The sequence below is a fragment of the Antedon mediterranea genome, chromosome 1 (genome assembly GCF_964355755.1).
Source record: "Antedon mediterranea chromosome 1, ecAntMedi1.1, whole genome shotgun sequence".
Lineage (NCBI taxonomy): Eukaryota > Metazoa > Echinodermata > Crinoidea > Comatulida > Antedonidae > Antedon > Antedon mediterranea.
The window spans coordinates 9,888,832-9,908,922 of NC_092670.1; the positions used below are offsets into that span (position 1 = coordinate 9,888,832).

At 33.8% G+C, this 20,091-nt stretch overlaps 2 protein-coding genes and 1 long non-coding RNA gene across 3 annotated transcripts; 2 read left to right on the top strand and 1 right to left on the bottom strand.

Annotated features, from left to right (window-relative positions):
- Positions 1 to 1,450: 1,450 nt before the first annotated feature.
- LOC140046342 (uncharacterized) lies at positions 1,451 to 6,268 on the top strand. Its single transcript, XM_072090957.1, has 2 exons — positions 1,451 to 1,570; positions 4,419 to 6,268. The coding sequence occupies exons 1-2, from the start codon at positions 1,550 to 1,552 to the stop codon at positions 6,075 to 6,077; spliced, it is 1,680 nt and encodes a 559-aa protein (XP_071947058.1). The 5' UTR covers positions 1,451 to 1,549; the 3' UTR covers positions 6,078 to 6,268.
- LOC140046336 (uncharacterized) lies at positions 2,966 to 4,049 on the bottom strand. The gene is made up of 3 exons (XR_011844762.1): positions 3,854 to 4,049; positions 3,373 to 3,434; positions 2,966 to 3,167 (listed from the first exon to the last, which is right to left on the bottom strand). It is a non-coding gene; the product is annotated as an uncharacterized lncRNA (long non-coding RNA).
- A 3,525-nt stretch (positions 6,269 to 9,793) lies between the features above and the next one.
- LOC140055835 (plasma membrane ascorbate-dependent reductase CYBRD1-like) lies at positions 9,794 to 15,653 on the top strand. The gene is made up of 6 exons (XM_072101188.1): positions 9,794 to 9,903; positions 11,260 to 11,461; positions 11,996 to 12,204; positions 13,255 to 13,409; positions 14,263 to 14,448; positions 15,314 to 15,653. The coding sequence occupies exons 2-5, from the start codon at positions 11,281 to 11,283 to the stop codon at positions 14,402 to 14,404; spliced, it is 687 nt and encodes a 228-aa protein (XP_071957289.1). The 5' UTR covers positions 9,794 to 9,903; positions 11,260 to 11,280; the 3' UTR covers positions 14,405 to 14,448; positions 15,314 to 15,653.
- Positions 15,654 to 20,091: the final 4,438 nt, after the last annotated feature.

The following is a 20,091-nucleotide window of genomic DNA, read 5'->3' on the forward strand; positions in this document are numbered from 1 at the left end:
ATCTGGCTATATTTAAGACGGGAATATACCAAATATGTATTTTTATATAAATTACAAATAGTCCTATGAAAACAAAACCAAACCTTTTCTATGGCTAGTGCATTGCTCTTTCTGTAAGTGTTTGTACGCCTACCTATCATCAGTGGTAAACTATTGTATTTTTTAACCATTATAATTAGTTTATTTTTAAAAGATTCGCTTCAATAGGAATACATTTCGCTCTTTTTTATATTAAATAGTGTGTGTGGGTGGGTGGGAATTTCTTTGTCGTTGAATCATCGGTTTTGGGAGATCTGTTTATAGTATTATTCTTAGACGGGAAAGTCCCGACGCGTGTGTGTGTTTTTCCATCGAAACAATGTAAAAATGATACATAATATGACGTCAAAGAATATTTGCCAATTGCACAGACCAAAGACCAATTTGTACAGTGGCTGTGTGTGACAGTGGATGTGTTTGTGTGGACTAGTACACCGGGGTAACCCCCCTCTCGTCTCGAAAGATGTACTAGGTTCTTTAAAGTGCACATGAGCTATGTGTACACTGGACCTACGGTTTATAGTCCTTATCCGAGAAGACTCGTTCTACCACCAGAACCATGGAGCGAGTGAGCTTCGAACCCTTGCCGATGTTATGGCTACGTAATTATGGTTCCACTGTCTTAACCGCTCGGCCACTCACTCGCTAGAATCATATGAAAAAAAATCAATCAAAACAAAGGTTTAATTTAGGCTAATTAAGGATAAATTATTACTTTTGGCCTATTAAATTTTGTTTTATTACCGTCAAATATCGTAATTATGTTAGTTTGTCCAGGATCCCTGGTTTGTCATTAGTTTTAAAAATCCTGTTTAGTCAACAGTCAACTACTTCCACTGTACTCGGGGTTTTTTTTGTCTGTAGGCCTACGATGTTTTCTTTCTCTATATTATTATGATATTAGTTTTTATGGTATTCTAAAATAAAAAGATGAATACATTATGAACACGAAAACTAAAGAAAAGACTAAAAGACTAGGCCTGTAGAATATATATACCAATCTTGCTCCATAGAACGCAACACATAAGATGTACGTGCAATGTTATGTTATAATATTGTGCTTGGTCCAATTAGGCCTATCGTATTTTGACGAATAACGTGTACGTGTACTATACCTTTAACTGCGTTTCGTCGATCACCCTAAAAGTCTTTTTCATCGCAAAAATATGAACTCTGAGAATAGATAAAAGGCAGAGAAAACGAGGTCCTGCTGTTGGTTGAATGTTCATTTTATTGGATTATTACGTCATTATGTTTTAACCAATCATAACGCTGTATCCAACATACCGGTAATTAACATTATTAGCCAATCAGATCTTGTAATCTAAGCCTAATAATAATTAGGAATAATATTATAATGATGAATATAACGTATGTTAGTTGCGCTGTGTGTCTCATTCAACGAAACTTGTCTAAATGATTCATTTGTCGTTTCCTACAGACAAAAGAGATTAGATTTGTTATTTTCATTAACGTCAACAGATTTCTTTTCTTTTCACAATTAGAAGACATGGACACAGCGCATAACAAAGTAAGTTGAAATATCGTTATTTATGATATCACTCTGCTCATTAGGTTTGTAGAGATTGATATAATATTCATCTGAATGGTCAATAAAGTCTATAGGCCTATTGTAGTCTTTAATTTTATTCTTCATCAGAAAAAAAAATTAAATAATTATAATAGTATATCTGTTTTTAGTGATATTTAAATGAATTTTTATTATTTTTGAAATATTAGTTATATTCCCCCTCCCCCTTTTATTTGTGTCTTATCCTTAGTGAACGTTGACTTTGTACCAGGTCTGGCGATTTAGGTTAGTTACAAAACATCCAGGGCTATATAGATAGTCCATGATCTTTAGCAATCATTTGCCTCTGCACTTCTTTTCGTCAATTATCCGGTTAAAAATCAATGTTCCGCCATGCTTCTTTTATTACGATGTGGCTAATAAATTAAGTTCTTCCCAGAGGAGGCGTAGACCTACTATTATACGTATAAACATTTTACAATATTTCTTTATGCGGAAAAAATAATGAGTTTCCCATGCTCCAATGATTAAATAACCCTACTAAGCCTACTGCATAATGCTTAGATCCAGGGAGTATTTAACCAGGGAGTTGTAAGTCATCTCCCTAATGAAACATTTAAACAATGGCCTGCGTGTAAGGCTTTATTTCTACAGGCCTAATGGTTTTAATATTACTATGTTGACAATTTGCCATTGTTATTTCACGTATTTCCAAGCGTTTTCCAGAGCTGCATATTCATTGTTACTGGTATAGTAAATATCGATTAGGCCTAAATTTGTAAATATTTGTTGTCTCGTTATTAATTACTACACGTATCATTTCTACGGTATGGCTTTTCAAGGCAATCCTTTCTCTCGTGTGCACGCGAACACTGTAAATAATTGTTATGTAACCGTTGACAGGTTAAAACCGTTACATTTTATTACCCGTAATTCAATGTCCACTTTTTCAAAATAAAGCAACAACAATGCTATATGAATGCGTGTGTCTTTAAACGGAACCCGTAATATTTTAATGTTGATTTCACTTTCAATAGGCCTAAAGCATTCGGTCGAACGAACACCACTACCACTACCAACCCCACCCCACCACCCACAAACAATTGCACCAATAGTTATTAGGCCTAAAGGCAAATGATTTTATTGAAAACGAAGCCTGACAGAGGTAAAATGTTAGGCAGCGAATGAAGATCAAATACCTTATTGCTAATTCACAAACCAATTGTTAACAACTATAATAAAACGGTTTTGCATTTATTATATAAACATAATAATCGGTAGATATTATGATCGGGCTTTTGTCTTCAGACTGTAGGTGAGTATTATAACATATGGTGTGGCAAATTACATCTCAAGTGGGTATTGTATTGTATTGCTGTTTATACATGATGTTTTCTTTGTTGAAAACATAAGTAGATCAACCCACTGCATCAAGTGAAGTAATTGTTGAAGAAAAATGGTTAATCTCTTCATAATCCAATGCGATCCTCGTATATTACATTAATTTATATAATGACAGCCAATACTGACGAATTTTGATCTTCAATTCATTCTTTGGAGCCTACACACTTTCAGAAATAAAAGAGACTTCTTCTGGCTGCGTGTTTGGTTGAAACACCAGAAGAAAAAGAAAATTAAACGTAAAGTATTTTTCCAACATATTATAACACTAATTGATTGCTATATATACCGATAGTATAATATTAAAAAAACAAGAAGATTTAAGAAAATATGATAATATAAATTATTGTTTTTTACGGATCTAAATAAAACCGGCATTAATTTATTTAAAGACAATTCACCTTTGGAACGATGGTACTCGAAACTGTGGTGCGGTCAGTCAAACAATATTTTGCAAGTAAAACTATACACGAGAAAGTTGAAATTGAGCAAAGAAAAAAAAAACATTAAAGCACAGGCATCAAATATTCGATTCGGTTTTATAGCATAACATTCAAATGAGCTATACAAACTCGGGGTTGTTTTATGTAAGTGCATGGTATAGTTAAACATGGTCACCTTGTATCTGCTTATAATCATAGTTTAATTCCATCACATGACTATGATGAGCAGCATTCAAATAGGTGAAGACGGTTAACTTTGCCTTAGTGCGCGGCATTAACAAAACAGCATCCGATTCTGCAGCTGTCATAAAGATAGATTCTAACTGACTATCGCACGTCATCTGGGAATAATAGATGATGACGTGCAACAGTCAGTTAGAATCTATCTCATGACAGCATACAGAATCGGTTGAAAATAGACAAAATGCACTAAACAAACCCGAATTTTAAAAATCGGTCGAGTCATCTGCACAATTCCTGACGTCTTCTTGAAAAGACGCGCTCATTCTCAGCGCACTGACAGCCAATAAACAAAATGCACCAAAATGAAACCGGATTTTTCTTTCAATGAAAAGGTGTTCCGCCTATCCTGTGAAAGGATTAACGTTAATTAATGAAGTGTATTAATTGTAATATATCGACTAATGTGTTATACCAGTCAATTGTTTCCCCTCAATATATTATTTGTATAGTTAAGTGTTCTTAGGGAACTTATGCACTGTGAAATCAGCCAACCGGAATACTCCGAAAATCGTTTAACCTAAATTTCTTTTTTTCATTTTTCAGGGATTTTATTTAAACGTCATAGGTCTGAGGCCCTTATATTTAACAAATGTAAAAACTGATTAATTTCTATGCAACATGTTATGTTATTATATTAGTTTTTGTATACAATTGCTATTGTTCATTAATAGTTTACACTTAACTTTAAATGGAAATGTACAATAAAACTTATACGAAGATAATTATGACGATTTTAATTGTTTTATGTTGTTTTCTTTCAGGTGCTTGATGAGGTGCGTCATCTACTCAATTGTCCGGTCTGTTACCAGCAGTACGAGCATCCCAGAAGGCTCAGCTGTGAGCATGTTTTCTGTTCACCTTGTCTCAAGAAGCTCCTATACGAGGGCGTGATCAAATGCCCTGAATGTCGTCTGCAAACAACACTTTTACCGCCAACCATCAACAGTTTGCCATCTTGTATCATAATTCAACGATTTATTGAAGGGCTGTCGAAGAACAATAACATTTGCGATAACGATAAATGTATGTCTAACACAAGCAATGGTAACTTAAATGGTGAACTTGTTGAGAATGTGGAAAGACCGAACGATCGTAAATTGGACAAACTTAAGAACTCGATACGCCTGAAGTATCAACCAACTATTGACCACTTAAAAGAGAAGAAGCGGAGCATTGAAGACAATCTGAATTCCGTTAGGAATTCAATTAATTACTTCACACACGAACTCACCAAAGAAATTCAAACGAGACGTTCACAATTGATGGAAGAAGTAACTTGTTATGAAAGGCGATGGCTTAAGCCGCTGGAGTGTCAGATAGATGGGCTAGAAATGGAGGTACACGAACAAATTAGCTTCGCGTTGTTCCAAGAGGACGTCTTCAGCAAGACAGGAGAATTGATATCAGAAGTGGACACGAGATCACCTGTTGACCTTCCTGATGTCGGGGACGCATTTGAATGTGGAAGATTATCATTATCTGATACAGGAATGTTGCAACAACTACGTGAACAGATTTCACTTTTAGGTACTATCAACGAAGATCGCAATCAGAATTATATGCCCTCAATATCATCCGCCCCAAGGGATGATTTTGCAAAAGAGATAACATCAGTTTTTAATAATCAATCAAACTTACCGTGCAATTTTGGACCTCAAGGGATGTGTGTAGAGAGGAATGGAGTTTTAATGGTAGTTGATAGTTGGAATAGAATGTGTCACGAGGTGACACCGACGAACCTCATTAGATCGTTCTCTTTAACCGATGATGACGGTGATAGGTCGTCTGCCAACCTTTATGACGTCACTTCAATTGATCACGGGAGAAAGCTGATTTTCTCGAACATTTCCAGTCCGATTCTGAAAACGTTTGATCACACATTTAATAAAACTACATCTATAGATTTACATATACCCAGTTCGTTTCAATTGCAGCCTAGTCCATTCGGCCTTGCGCGTGATCGGCGGGATTATATTTACGTCGCCGACAAACGAAATCGAGTTATTCAAGTTCGTGAGCAATCGGGAAAACTTGTTCGGCAATTTCCGTGCAATGGAATTCCAAGATACATTGACGTCTGGAATGATATTCTTGTTGTCAGTGACTCTGGCAACAAGTGTTGCTACATCTACAGCGTTGACGGCAGACTATTATCCACCATCGATCAAAAGTCTGGGGTACATTTTGAAATGCCTATGGGGGTTGCTTTTCACGAAAAAGGCTTCATATTCGCAGCAGACTATCTTAAGAAATGTGTATGCGCTTTCAGAATCTCTGGTCAACTCTGTTTTGAGGTTGACCTTAGTGGTTATAAAATTAACCCGGAAGGAATAACCGTTCATAGAAATACAGTGTACATAAGTGACCGTCTAAACAGTACTGTTATAAAAATTAATCTGACGGAATTTCTCACAATCTGAAGTCTGAACTGTCAAACTATAAAAATAATTGAGTTGTGTAATAAAATAGTAATTTCCTTCGTAAAACGGTTTGATTTTTTTTTTTTTCTTTTGCATTTTCTATCTAGTATATATTTTTCATTCACAATTATTGTATGAAAAACCAAGATGCTTGACGTTATTTTACACGAGTCATAGACCCCCTAAGTAAATATAATTTTTTCTTTAAATATTTGTGTAGGCCTATATTTGTCCAATGTGCTATGCGAATGACCAGAAGCACGTGGTACTTAATTGTCAATTGCCTGTATACTCTATTTTTTTTGTTTTTTACAAGTAGGCATACGTAGGCTACACCACACAATTGTAGGCTTTTACTGTATTAAGACATTACAAATGTAGCCACATTGCATGCCTTAACACACGTTTACCACATTATTTAACTCATAACATTTCATAAAAATCTGTGAACGTGAAAGTTATTGGTCAAATTTTATACATTACGGGCTTGTGGGTCACAAGATATTAGCCATGTTATTGATACCCAATACGTTATAATTTGATTTTACTAATTCTAAAAAAAAATGTATCTCTTATCTTAGATAGACTATCGGTATATCAACATTGTTATAATCTCATTATTTGAGTGATTTATAAAATATGTTTGAAACTTGAATAAAGACTATAGAGAAATATTTTATTTGAATAATATCAACATTTTTAGTCGCGTGGAAGCGACTCTATAGTTCACTATGTCGGTCGGTCTGTCGGTCCGGTATCACTATGCGTTTTATCGCTTTCTGACCTTATCTTGATATCAGTTTTATCTAGCTAGGTCAATTTTTCACAGTATATTCCTTATGGCCAGGAATCAAAGTGGTTAGGCCTATGTTTTCACGGTGCGCAATAAAAAATTACGCGGTCTACGCACGATTTAACGAAATCACGTTTGTAATCATATCTTCACAACCATGAATCACAATTAAACAAAATTTGGCACTCATAAATTTCAGGGCATAAATCATCATATGGCAATACAATTACGTGCGTAGCGCATGTAACGCATGCGTACGCGCGCTTAAAATTTTCAAAATTTATTTTCGATGAAATAAGAGTACGTTTCAGGCAATTTTAAGCGTTTACAAAATTGCCATGAGTGCGCATATTTTTGCGCGTTAAATGTTATTGCGCACTCTTTTTGCCCGATTTCTGTTTTCTTGACTTACTTTTCAACTCGAAATTACGTTATACGAGCACGTCAAAAGTGACAGGCTACGCACGTGTAAATTAAAAAAATATAAATGTTTTTAAACATTTCAACATTTTTAAACATGTTCTGTAATTTCGGTCAGTATAGTTCACTATGTCGGTCGGTCTGTCTGTCGGTCCGGTATCACTATGCATTGTAGCACGAGACTTAATGGCTGTCGGCCTTGTTATTATTTCAATTTGGTTGAATCGTTTGTCCAGAATTAAAATCATATTTTTAAGTTTGATTTTACGAATCACAATGACTGTGTAATATAAGACAAGTAATCACGTGACCACTTGTTTGATTGAACTTTATTCTGTTGATAAGTCAAACTTAAATACACACAGTGCCCGCATGGCATGTGATCCCCATTAATTTGCCATCCATTCATTGATGTTTTACTGTGTAGTTAGTTGAAGGTGAGTCATAGTAATATAGGTCTTGTATTAATTTCATTAGAAAGTTTGATTATAAAAATTGTTTTCGCATTTTAACTAAACTGTACAGTATAATTGATGATTTCTCCTGACAAGAACCTAAAAACTATTGGGCCTCTACGCAATCATGTCTATTATGAGGGCATGCATATTGGTATTACTTTTAGGCCTACTATACCTATTCTGCCCTCCGCGGCCATGGCAGACTGTTGGGCATCAAATCAAAATGTTCCGTTGTCCACCAGAAATAATTAATGGAGTTAATGTACTCACGTACTTATAAAATCATTAGTTACAGATTAATGTCACGTGGCTATATGGGGGGGGGGGGGGGGGCGGGGTGTCAACATTTTTAAAGATATAGCTGTTTGTACATTGGTTAGCATTTAAAAATGCATAGTAATACTATAGGCCTTAGGCATAGGCCTGTAACCTACTTTCTCAACACATTTCTACAAACATAAAAATTAAATCAGATCAATATGAGAGATATAAAATCCTATCTCTCTGTGATTTACCACTAACTTCAATAGGCCACGTCCATAGGCCCTACACCACGTCGTTGAATGGGCCTAATAATAAGTATACTTGCGTAACATTAGAAATATAATTAATTATCTCCAATTAAAGAACATAATATATATCAATATCCATGACTTTCATCCAGGATGTGATTGAGCTAATGTAATTCATTCATTCATTCATTCATTCATTCATTCATTCATTCATTCATTCATGGAGGTATAATTATACCTCCATAATTCATTCATCTTTTATTTCGGAAAAAAAAATTCTCCATAGCTCAGTAACAAATTAGTGTACATTATTGTAAATATAACAAATATATATATTTATATATATATAGATAATTAAAAAAAACTGAACTATATAGGCTTACCGAATTGAGGAACGAGTCATCATTTTTTTGTTTACATCAAAGTATAGGCCTACGCTATGTGCGATTCAATCTTACTTCTTTATGGCCCGCCTATGAATAGGCCGCCTACATATTATTTTATCAAGTATAATTTGATATTTGTGTAAAACTGAAATTTGTATGGGCCAACTTAAAGATATGTTGTCACCTTGAAAAAATAATTGACTGGAAGTTTATTTATTTATTACCGTTTATTTTTCTCTTTTTATAAAGTGATCAGACACTATTTTCTTTGTTTTTTTTCTACGGAACTGTAACTTTATTAAAACTACAAAATAACCTGCTCAAAGTCCGATTTAATTAATCTTCAATTTTCATGTTTTTTGGAGGGTACATTGCCATTACACTAACTTGTTTAAATTGGTTTGGTTGAATGCGGTGGATAATTTTTGTATAGGGATAGCGTGAAAATAATAATCTAAAGTTGAATTACAAAACCATTAAAAAACAGTTACAATTCAAGTTTTAAAAACAAATCCGAACATATGGAAAATCATAGATCGATAATATTGATGGAATGTTTACGGTATTATTATTTGTTTTTGGCTGCACATTTTTTTTAACCTCACATGAAAATGGTATCTCCCGTGGGTATGAATAAACATAAACATGTGTGAAATCCGGGAGGTGATGTGGTGGCCGCGGAGAGAGGATACTATCAAAGATTATATAGCGCCGCTACGCGGCGCAAGATAGGTAACTATTGCCAAGCTCCTATCTTATAACACTACGCGCCCAGTAAATCCATGGACGCCATTCGGGCGGACAGCAGGTTATTATTGTGATTTAAATGTAAATGGTTTAAAGTTTGCGGTCCGCCTCTGTGGTTAACCATCTTTATGATTGATTCTTGGAAAAGGGAAGAAATTATGTAAACAAAGTAAAATAAAAGTTTCTTTGGGATCTGGACACTTTCCGATTAATTCTGTGTGTTTACATTGATATGTTTGGTTAGACAACTTCGTTCTTTAACCAAAACATCGTGGATATTGCCTTGACAACGACTTTATTCCGGTTCAAACTTGTCCGCCGGAATGGCGTCCATGGATTACAAAGGTCTCACCGGCCCAGTTACCTATCTTGCGCCGCGTAGCGGCGCTATACAATCTTTGATACTATTACTATACTAGAGGCCGCCGGATGTTATTGATCGTTTGGATGGGATGGGAAGAAGGAAGTGTGGATGGAATAATTTAACTAGCCTAGGCCTATTACATACCAGTTAGTTATTACATTTTACTTAGTTTTAATGTGCAAATTTGTAGTTACATTAGTAGGCCTTAGTAGTAGAGTGGGCTCCACTTTCTTGAAGCAGCTGGTGCTATCTAGTCTCCTAGGCTAATACTAATAGTAATACAATATTATAAGCTAGGCTAGGCCTAGGCCTGCTAGCTAGAGGCTGTGGGTGATACCATGATGTTGGAGAGTCTGACCTGACTCAGCCTGATGAGATGCTGCTGTGTTTTTACTTGTTGTGCCTATAGGTCTTGGCCTAGTAGTGGGTAGCTAGCCTCTTTTTAATAATCTAGTCTAGGTAGGTAGGCTGGGCCTAGCGTACGTAGAAATAATGCTAATAATAAAGAAGGCGCTTGAACGCGTGCTTATAATATTATGGTTTATTGCAGTAATTAATAGCATGCGCAACTTAACACATGATGATGGTAAGGAAATGGGGGAACGCACGTTTGTTTACAGGATTTGTTGTTTACTTTTCCTCCAATTCTTTCCCACCATGCATTGTATAATCCTTTGCGATGTCAAGCTAATTTATCAAACAGTTTAAATTATCATATTTATTTGAATAAACGCCCTTAAAATTATGAAATTTCTGAACTTAACCTGTCCAAGGTTAAGCAACAACACCACTCCCGATTCTTTGTGCCTATTCTTGAGAGTACAGTATGATTCATTTCGCATTACTAAACGGTTACTAAACAAGACCTATCCAAACTTGAAAAGGTTTAGCGATGTTTTTAGAAACTCTCTTTATCTGTACAATACAAATTCACTCACTGGTGGAAGAGAAAAGATTAGAGAACAACAAGTACACCAGTCAGGGATACAGAACTTCTCCAGATACTTTCTCTTTGTCCTACGGTGCCAAGACAAAAAATAGACGTTTGAGAACCATGTTGGAAATCAATTCTTTGATGGCAAAACTGAGTGGTCTCAAATTAAGCCTTAAATGGGAGAAACTGTGTCTGCACCTAGTGTCCTAACCTACCGATTGGGTTAACCAGCTCAACTACAGTCATTTAGGTGACATTTAGTCACTAGGTTGATCCAAGTTTTTTGTTATGTAAATATTGAAAAAGACCAAGAAAATAATTATTATTATTATTCTTATTATTTTATTTTATTTATAGCGCTTTTCCAAATTAGTGTAAAATGATCAAAGCGCTTTACATCAGCACACCCAACAATGAGTTACTTCTTAGGAAATACATGTGTTTTGAGGGCTTTTTTAAATTTTAAAACCGTGGTTTGTTCCCGGATCACAGACGGAAGCTCATTCCACATCACCGGTCCAAATTTGATAATGAAATTAAACTAGTTTTCTTTGTGTCTTTGTTACAGGTCTAACAGTACATCATTAAGATGGCTTTGATGTTCATTCCTCTGGCCGTCTTGGCGCAACTTCTAGGCTTGACCGCTGTTGCCCTGATCAGTACTTGGTTGGTCAAGTACCTAGATGGATTCGCTTGGGATGGTTCGAGTAAGCAGTTCAACCTTCATCCATTCCTGATGGTCATTGGCCTAATTTATTTCTATGGAAATGGTAAGTTGGATCACATTGCATATTGCTTGGATCATTTCGTCCAGTATGGAATGCCAAAATTTATGGTACACAACCATACTAAGGACAAATATTGTTCATGTTTATTTAACAGCCAAATTGGCCGCAGACCAAATAACATACCAGTCCAAAAAATTTTATAGGCAGAAAAAGACCTAAACCTGCTGAAATGACCGGTGAAATAAGTTTTCAGAGGCAAATAAGACTAGAGTGTTTGAGAAAGTAATTTCAGCAAGTTATTGAACAGCCATATTTATGATGTATGATGCGACACTCTCGTCAAAATGAAATCACCTTCAATTATTCTTCTGAGCTCCAAATGACTTACCCTGTGTTACATGTGTCTTGTTAATATGTTTTCCATCATCTTTTAAAAAAAATTATGACTACTGTACTCTCTTCAAATTTTACTTTATAATGTTATTAAAGAATGCCAGGTGTTTAACAGATTTCAACAATTTTTTATTAACACCGTACAATATGTTTAATATTAATATACTTCTTTTTTTTTTGCAGCAATCATTATATACCGCATCATGGCTGGATTGAATGTTCCTCGTCTAGCCGTCAAAATTGCGCATTTCGTACTTCAATTGTGCGCTTTTATATGTGCAATCATAGCCCTTGTTGCCGTCTTCCAGTTTCATAATGCAAATAACATTGCTAACATGTATTCCATGCACAGCTGGGCTGGAATATCAACTGTTGTCATGTTTGGTTTACAGGTAAATAATAAATTAAGGTGTTGTTCTCAATTTACAAATAAACCTTGTGGTAAGTAAAATAAAAAAATTCACTGTGAACATGTGAATCACCTGTGATGTATTATTAATATTACGGAATTTTCTTATACTGGAGAAATCAACATATAGTACTAAGAGTCCAGTGGGGAAATTAGATAGATGGATGTCACAGTAAGCTGTGATGATCAGTTTTGATGAATGTACAAACGTTTTGAATCTGGCAGTTCTTAATTTAATTAATGTAATCTTGGGTTGCATTCATACAAATTCTTTGTTTCTTAAGACTCCATTTCATTATTTCATTTTAAAGATAAATTTTGACGCAGCAAGATCTTTAATTCTGTCCTGTTTGGACTATGGCAACTTTTTGCTTGGTGGTTTAGCAATTTCAGATATCCGAAGATAAGATTGCATAAAGTTAACAGGTGCACCACCGCGTATCCTCTTTTTGCTGCCTGTCCAGCAAAGGATTGAATTTAAGATCTTGGTACAAGTATATAACGGCATCAATGGTTCAGTCTATATACAGGAACTAATTCAGAAGTATAACCCTGGTCGACAGGGACTCGGATCTACACAAGATATTACTCGTCTGCTGTTCCTAAAACTAGTAGACTATTTGGTAATAGATCATTTTCTGTCATTAGACCTAAGTTATGGAATAATTTACCTATTAATGTGTGTATAGCTCCAAGTGTACAATGTTTTTAAAAAGTTTTCTATTCCCTAAGGAATAATTTAGATGTTCTATTTGTCTTTGTATACTGCTCTAATTAATGTCTTTTTTTGGAAAAGCGCTTTATAAATCTATAGTATAGTATAGTCCCCAAAAACTTGAAAAAAAAAGATTAATTAAAAATCAGACTTTGAATAGGTTATTTTGTAGTTTTAATAAAGTTAATCACTTACAAAAAAAAAAAAAATGTTTTCTTTTATAAAATTACAAAATAAATAGTCAAATTGGCAGCCAATCTGACTATTAGTGGGTTATTAACCATATAATATTATATTTCTTGAATTTTATTTTTACAGCTTTTGTGTGGATTTTTGATATTTCTATTTCCCAAGTTTCCTGAGCATTATCGTACTCTTTACATGTCGTCGCACGTATTTTTTGGAGTGTTTATCTTGGGGCTTGCTGGAGCCACTGTGTTGATGGGAATAGGTGAAAAGCTAGCCTTTGCCGGGTAAGTTAGAAAGTAACCTAATATTATACATGCATTTCACAAGCATTTAGTTAATATATCCCAGAATTTCTTTGTTCTGTCTGAAATTTGGCTAAAAAGATTGTTTCATAAAAAACGCTTCTTCCACACGCTATATTCATTTCATCATAGGGTAAAAAAATGCTTCTTTCATTTATCTGATTTGGTCACAAGCTATCTATTGATGACTATAATTATTACATGGTCCGACCTCCAAGTTCACCTAGGGGTCGCAGGTTCAATAAGGGCCATTAGAGCAAAAAAAAGCAAAACTTGTTACTGTTGTACCCCACATAAGGATTACAGTGTTAAAATAAGGACATTTCAACCAAATTATTAAGGAATGATTTATAATATCCTGGATAAAAAGTGCCTAATATTGTGAAACATAGTGCTGTACATATTATTAGCTCGGTCATTCTTTGATCAAACAAAGTTGTGTCTTGACCTAACCAGGTACTCAATTGTGGAGAGAGGCAAACGTAGGGTAAAGTGTCTCTCCTAAGGATACAAGCAGTGTGCGACGAGTGTTGGATCCAAACCCACGACCTTAAGATCTTTCATCCACACGCCCTTTTCCCAAAGAGTATTATCAGCGTTCTTTTCCTATAACCCAAGCATTGCTCTTTTTCAAAGCTCCTACTGGCCCAGTCATCTTTAACATATTCTGACCTATCAATGTTACAGGACTCTATAAAATAATTGCATAATCTTTTGTAAAGTATAGTATAGTATACCAATATACTGTAACTTCACTTCACAACCAACCCTTCATCTCAAATGCTTTTTTTTTATCTTTGGTTTTTTTCATTCATTTGTTCATTCATTCTTTCAGGAATTATTCTGAGCTTCCTAAAGCAGCCATTATCGGAAACGTAGCGGGTGTTACCTGCATAGGCTTCATTTGTATTATCATTTTCATCGTCACAAATCCAAACTTCAAGTTTCAAGGCTACGAACATGTTAATAATCTATGAACGCAGAAATTTCATCCTTAAAATAATGTACTTTGTCCAGGCTGGTAGGGAACATTTTTCACTATTTTTACATTTTCACCCACACACTGTACTACATGGTATTATTTATTATCAAGGAACAAAGGTTTCACGTAACCAAAGCCACAAAGTTAGAACTTAATAAAATCACTCAAAGACTATGCTTTTTTAATGGTTGTTGAGCCTAGTTCTAGATAGCTAAATTATTGTGCATTTTGAAAAATCCAGTATTTTTTACAGTATACATGGTTACCACTCAACACTCAGTATCACATCGTATTCCTTTACTCATTAAAAAGATTCATTCGGTTGGTATTACAAATAAAATATGATAGTTAATTACATCTCAACCGTAATAGTAAATAAAATAATCCTTATTTACTTTTACTATTACTATTATGGTTGAGATATAATTAACTATTATATTTTATTTCTTTACTGTTCAGATCCTCATTTCAAGTATAGTCACACATGTGGACTGAGGGTTTTTTTGTGTTAAGCGGTCACCAAATGATGCTCATTTTCCTTTTTCTACAATGGCAAGGCCCGATATGGACCAGTACACCGGGGTAACCTTTTACATAAAGATGCACTGGTATTATTAAAGTGCACACAAGCTAGATGTGTACAATGCGATCACAAAAGCTATGTCTACACTATAAAGTTTATGTGAAAAAAAAAATGTGATGTGCCCATATATGGACATGATGATGTCATATCACTACCATATTTGGACACATCACACTTTCATTTCAAACTAATTTGATAGTGTAGACAGAGCTTAAACACACTCCTAAGAAGTGCTATTTACAGCACAGCTGCAACTATCAAAAGACCAGGCCTCTATAAGTGAATAATCTATTTATGCATGTTGTTTTATTTTGCCTTCAGATTAACTACTGATGTTATCATTGCAAACACTGCCGGTTTGGCTATTATCGCATTCATTGGCATCATCGTTTTTATAATAGTAAAACCAGAGTATAATAGAGACCGTTCGTGGAGTCGTTTAAAACAACTTTGCGGATACGGTCATGACCCTCTAATCGTAACCTAAATCTGACTATACAGTTGGTATCAACGTAATTGAAATAGGCAACTTTTGTAAAAAAAAACTAAAAAAAGCATTATAAACAATAATCAATATTAATTAATAAATAATAATTATTAATGATCAAAATTTGATTATAAAACTTATAGTGAGTCAATGATTGTATGAGGACAACAGTTTGATTGCGTATACATCACTTACTGACATATGATGCATGCATAAATCTATCTAAACTGCTCGGTAGTAAGCACTGTTACTCAGTAGATATCCTCTTAACATATTATTATAACCTCTACACATCATTATATCATGTTTTAAGTTTCATGGTTTGTCTATAAATAATAATTAAGCATACATCCAGATAGTAGTATTAATCTGGTAATTCTGTGTTAAGCTACATTCAAAATTAAATTGTCATTTAAAGTTAAAATGTGACCGAACGAACATTTTTTAAACTAAAATAAATGTTATTACAGTAGATATGTATATCTAGCCCAATGCATATTATTTACAAAAAAATTAAAATCCTACAAATTCTTAGGTTAGATATTTTATTTTCCTCCTGAAATAAATTGTTTTACCATGTGTGCTGTAATAATAGTTGTGTAGTTGTTAATTCTATTCTGTGTATCATGTCTAGAAACTGCATGCAATGGCGTAATGCAGGGGAACAAAGTCACTGGTTAAAGAGTCTTTCACACCTGTTCCGGCACGGTTCCGGTCCAGCGAATCGAACATCAATGTTTCGTTTTCATGACGCTCCACACGGCTATGCGCCAATCGATATGCGCATAGCCGCATAAAAACGAAATATTGACGTTTGATTGGATTTTCTGGCGCCAAACCTGAACCGTGCTGGAACAGGTGTGAAAAACCCTTTAGATGTCCTCCTAAGATGCCCTCCAACACTGGTTAGTTGCATTTGGGCTTCTTAAATCTCTGGGGCCCCTGGGTTCAACTAGTGAGCACTCATAGCCATTATGCCACTGATTGCATGTGTTTAAAAACCTCAAGAGAAATATTTGCATTTTATAATATCCTTTCGATATACAGAACATTTTATCAGGTACCTCTACTGTAGCTTAATATAAAATATAAGTAATTACTGTATATTTTTCAACATTATGAAGCGGAATGAGAATTCTTAAAACATAAAGTTTCTGCATAACTTTCCTTATTGTCAAAAAATTAAGAATTCACTTAAATTTACTCTCATTTTTGTGAATTTGAAACAGTTTGACACAACAAAACATTGAAAAATAATCATTGTTATGAATGTACGTCATACTTCGCAAATCAGTTATGTAACACCGACCAAAAGGAAACAAACTTGACAATGGCCCTCTTATGAATCTTATTCATAAATGGCTAAGATAAACCAACCCGGGAGTTGTCAACGATCCAAAATATCCAGTAAACAATCGTCACCCGGTGCTGTATCTCCACATACTTTCTATTTTGAAGTATCATAGGAATATTTGGTAATACAGCATCACATGTAGAGCCTGTATCATGTAAGGTTAGGTTAAGGGTTAGGTTACTCTAGATACATGTGAAACACATGGAATGTTATAGTATTACCAAATATTCCTATGATACTTCGGAAATAGAAACAGTATCGAGAATCAGCTGCAATCATAAAGAATGCCATTCAATAATGTAGACTGTCAGTCTAACATAGGCCTCACTCAACATTCTGGAGTTGTTTAACTCTGCTGTTTGTTTTTTTTTTTTGTCCTTGGTCTGATGCTGAATAAATTATCCTTTTCTTAGGTGTGCAAAACTTAATAGCATAATACTCCCAAATTATAATTATAATCATAATTTCCAACAATTATGTTACTTTTATTGCATAGTTTTAACCTATAATTGGTAAAATAATTGTTTTTAACACCACCAGTATCTACAGTACTGAGGAATATTATTCTTGAACGTAAATGCTATGTGATCAGAATATAAAGCCTCTCCATACCTCCTTTCCTAATACTCACTGGCAAGAATTGAATCTGAGCTTAGCTGCATTAAAAAAATTTAGGTTTGTAATATTAAGAAACATTAGTGTGCAAAATATGTGAATGTTTGGAGGAGATACGTCAAATTATGCGACCAATTATTTTCAAAACCAGTGTTTTAATCAATTTAAAGACATTTTTTTTTTTATAGTTTTTCAGGTAAATATATTTTGTTGTTGATCCAATGTTTGGTGAATATATTATGTGAGATTAAAATGGCATATTCAACAACAAATTTTAAAACATTTTTTTATGGCGAAAAAAAAAAAGGTTAACAATATATGAGAATTTGTTAATTTTGATTTGAAAAAAAAATGTGTAAATGATTGATTAACACCCATGTAGGGCCCAAGGAGTAGCAACAGCATCTTGTAGCAGGGGGATGCTTTATTTTAAGGTGACACTCTTAAAATCGAATCAATAATAAAAATACAACACACCACAAATTTGCTATACTGTTTTTAATAGCACAAAATCGGGCACAAAATTGGCAGGGAGTTATACGTATTAATACATAAATTAGCACCACAATTATGGTCTAATAAATCAGTTTTTTACAAATACATAGAACCATAGCAATGATGAATGTCTTGGTCATCTCCTACACAGATAATTTTTGTTTTAGATCGATTCCTATGTTTAAAAAATAATTCACAGGATCCCACCCATACTTTGTTCATTATTATAATTTGTTTTCATTCCATGTAAGGCCAATTTATACAGACGAGCAGTAACGGTAATAAAAATATATTCCTTATGACACAACGCGGAGTGTGCGGTTTCAGCTCAGGATAGCTGATACCGACTATGTGGGACAAGCTTTGCAGGTTTTCGCTTACCGTTACCACTTTTCTGTGTAAATTGGCCTTAAGAGGAAGAGATCCATCCATTCCATGTAAGAGGAAGAGATTTGATAGATAGCAATTTTTGATCTATAATTTTTGTAATAGTAATTAAGTCATTTTATGAAAACAACAGAACTGTGATATTCCTCTTTGCAGAATAAACAAATTATTATTCAATTTGTATTTTTGTTTTGGCATCTTTATGATTAAAACACTATGTTGCAGATCTAAAACTCTGTATGTATAATTACTGTATACACAAACATACAATACATATGTATTCAATAAATTAAGAACATTAATATTTGGTGGAATTTCGTAAATATAAATGTAATTTGTTCAAATTTTTGTTTGCAAATAAAAAATTTGTATTTAAAATAGGTGCAGGAAAACAAGCACACAAACTTAGACTATAAAGGTTTAATCATCAATGAGCACACTCACATGATGGCATGTGATGTATGGCAATAACAAATTATATTTTTGTATATAGTGAACTCATAGCACATTGGAGTGGTGCCTACTGTATATTATTTTAGTGGATAGAATTTAAAGGGTTTAGGCCACATATTTGGCTTAATTATAATTGCAATAGTTATTTTTAGAATTATCAGAAATCCTCTCTAGAGGGCCTAGAGAAGTAATCTTCATTAATGAAATCAAAATTTATTTTTCCTTTGTAAATTCGTGTATAATTAATACTGTTCACACATTTATTTACTTAAAGATGTATTGTTCCTTGAAACACAAAAAATTAAGGTCAAAATATTCTAAATTTAAATAGGCCATATCAAAGTAATATTAAATTATTCACTTTAAGTCGAAAATTCAAGCCAAAAACAAAAAGTTTACATAATTAACAGGTAAATTAATTTGATTACATTTCGTTTGGAAAATCGTCGCGAGCGAAAGTAAACAAAGATTTCAAACCTCGAGTATGCATTATGCTAATTAGGATTGTTTACACTGTTTACAACTCGTCAAAGTTGAGAAGGTGTTTTCACACAGAATGCTAGGAAGTTTATGATTATGCATACAGAGTAGCCAAACAAGCGCGTTACATTATGAGATATGTTTTGATCGAAAACTTTGACTGGAAGTCGAAGTTATTTTTTGAACAAAAAAAAAACGTCTGTATATCAGTTAAATGATTTTCAAAATGACCCACTTTTTTTCAAAATATTTTTTTTACAATTTTTTTTCAATTAATCAAAGGGACAATACATCTTTAATTAATTAATATTTAGTTTGATGAGTAAATTTAAAGTCACATTTAATTCTGAAATAACACAAAACAATGATTGTAGTCTCCATGTATAATACCATTTTTTCTCGTTGGCAAGATAGAGTTTTTAGTTCAGGCAACTGTAATCTGAAAAAAATATTAATATTATTTATTAGAAATTGTAAGTGATGTATATTGTACATTAACAAGGAAAATATTTGAACAAACGGTAACTGAAACCAGAACTTATTATTGTGATTCATTTGATCATGACATCATGGATTGTTAATAAAAGGAAAAACAAAATTGCCACAGTTTTTCCTTCTTTTCAAATCAAAATGAACTTAATAGATTAATTTAAATGTTATCAAAATAGATTTCTGAAATACCATACATGTACTGTGGCACTCCGAATGAAATTATGAAAATTAACTGAAATGAAATGTTTCATAATGGAAGAATTATTTACATAATAATTCCTCCAAATTTAAATACAGTAAACACAGGTGGTAATGATACACCATGTTGGATCTTGA

What these genes read in the sequence shown, in the direction of transcription:
- LOC140046342 (XM_072090957.1), top strand. Translation starts at nt 1,550, where the DNA reads ATGGACACAGCGCATAACAAA. An exon ending in TGGACACAGCGCATAACAAA is followed by an intron (nt 1,571 to 4,418) that starts GTAAGTTGAAAT and finishes GTTTTCTTTCAG; the next exon opens with GTGCTTGATGAGGTGCGTCA.
- LOC140055835 (XM_072101188.1), top strand. Translation starts at nt 11,281, where the DNA reads ATGGCTTTGATGTTCATTCCTCTGGCCGTCTTGGCGCAACTTCTAGGC. An exon ending in AATTTATTTCTATGGAAATG is followed by an intron (nt 11,462 to 11,995) that starts GTAAGTTGGATC and finishes TTTTTTTTGCAG; the next exon opens with CAATCATTATATACCGCATC. An exon ending in TTGTCATGTTTGGTTTACAG is followed by an intron (nt 12,205 to 13,254) that starts GTAAATAATAAA and finishes TTATTTTTACAG; the next exon opens with CTTTTGTGTGGATTTTTGAT.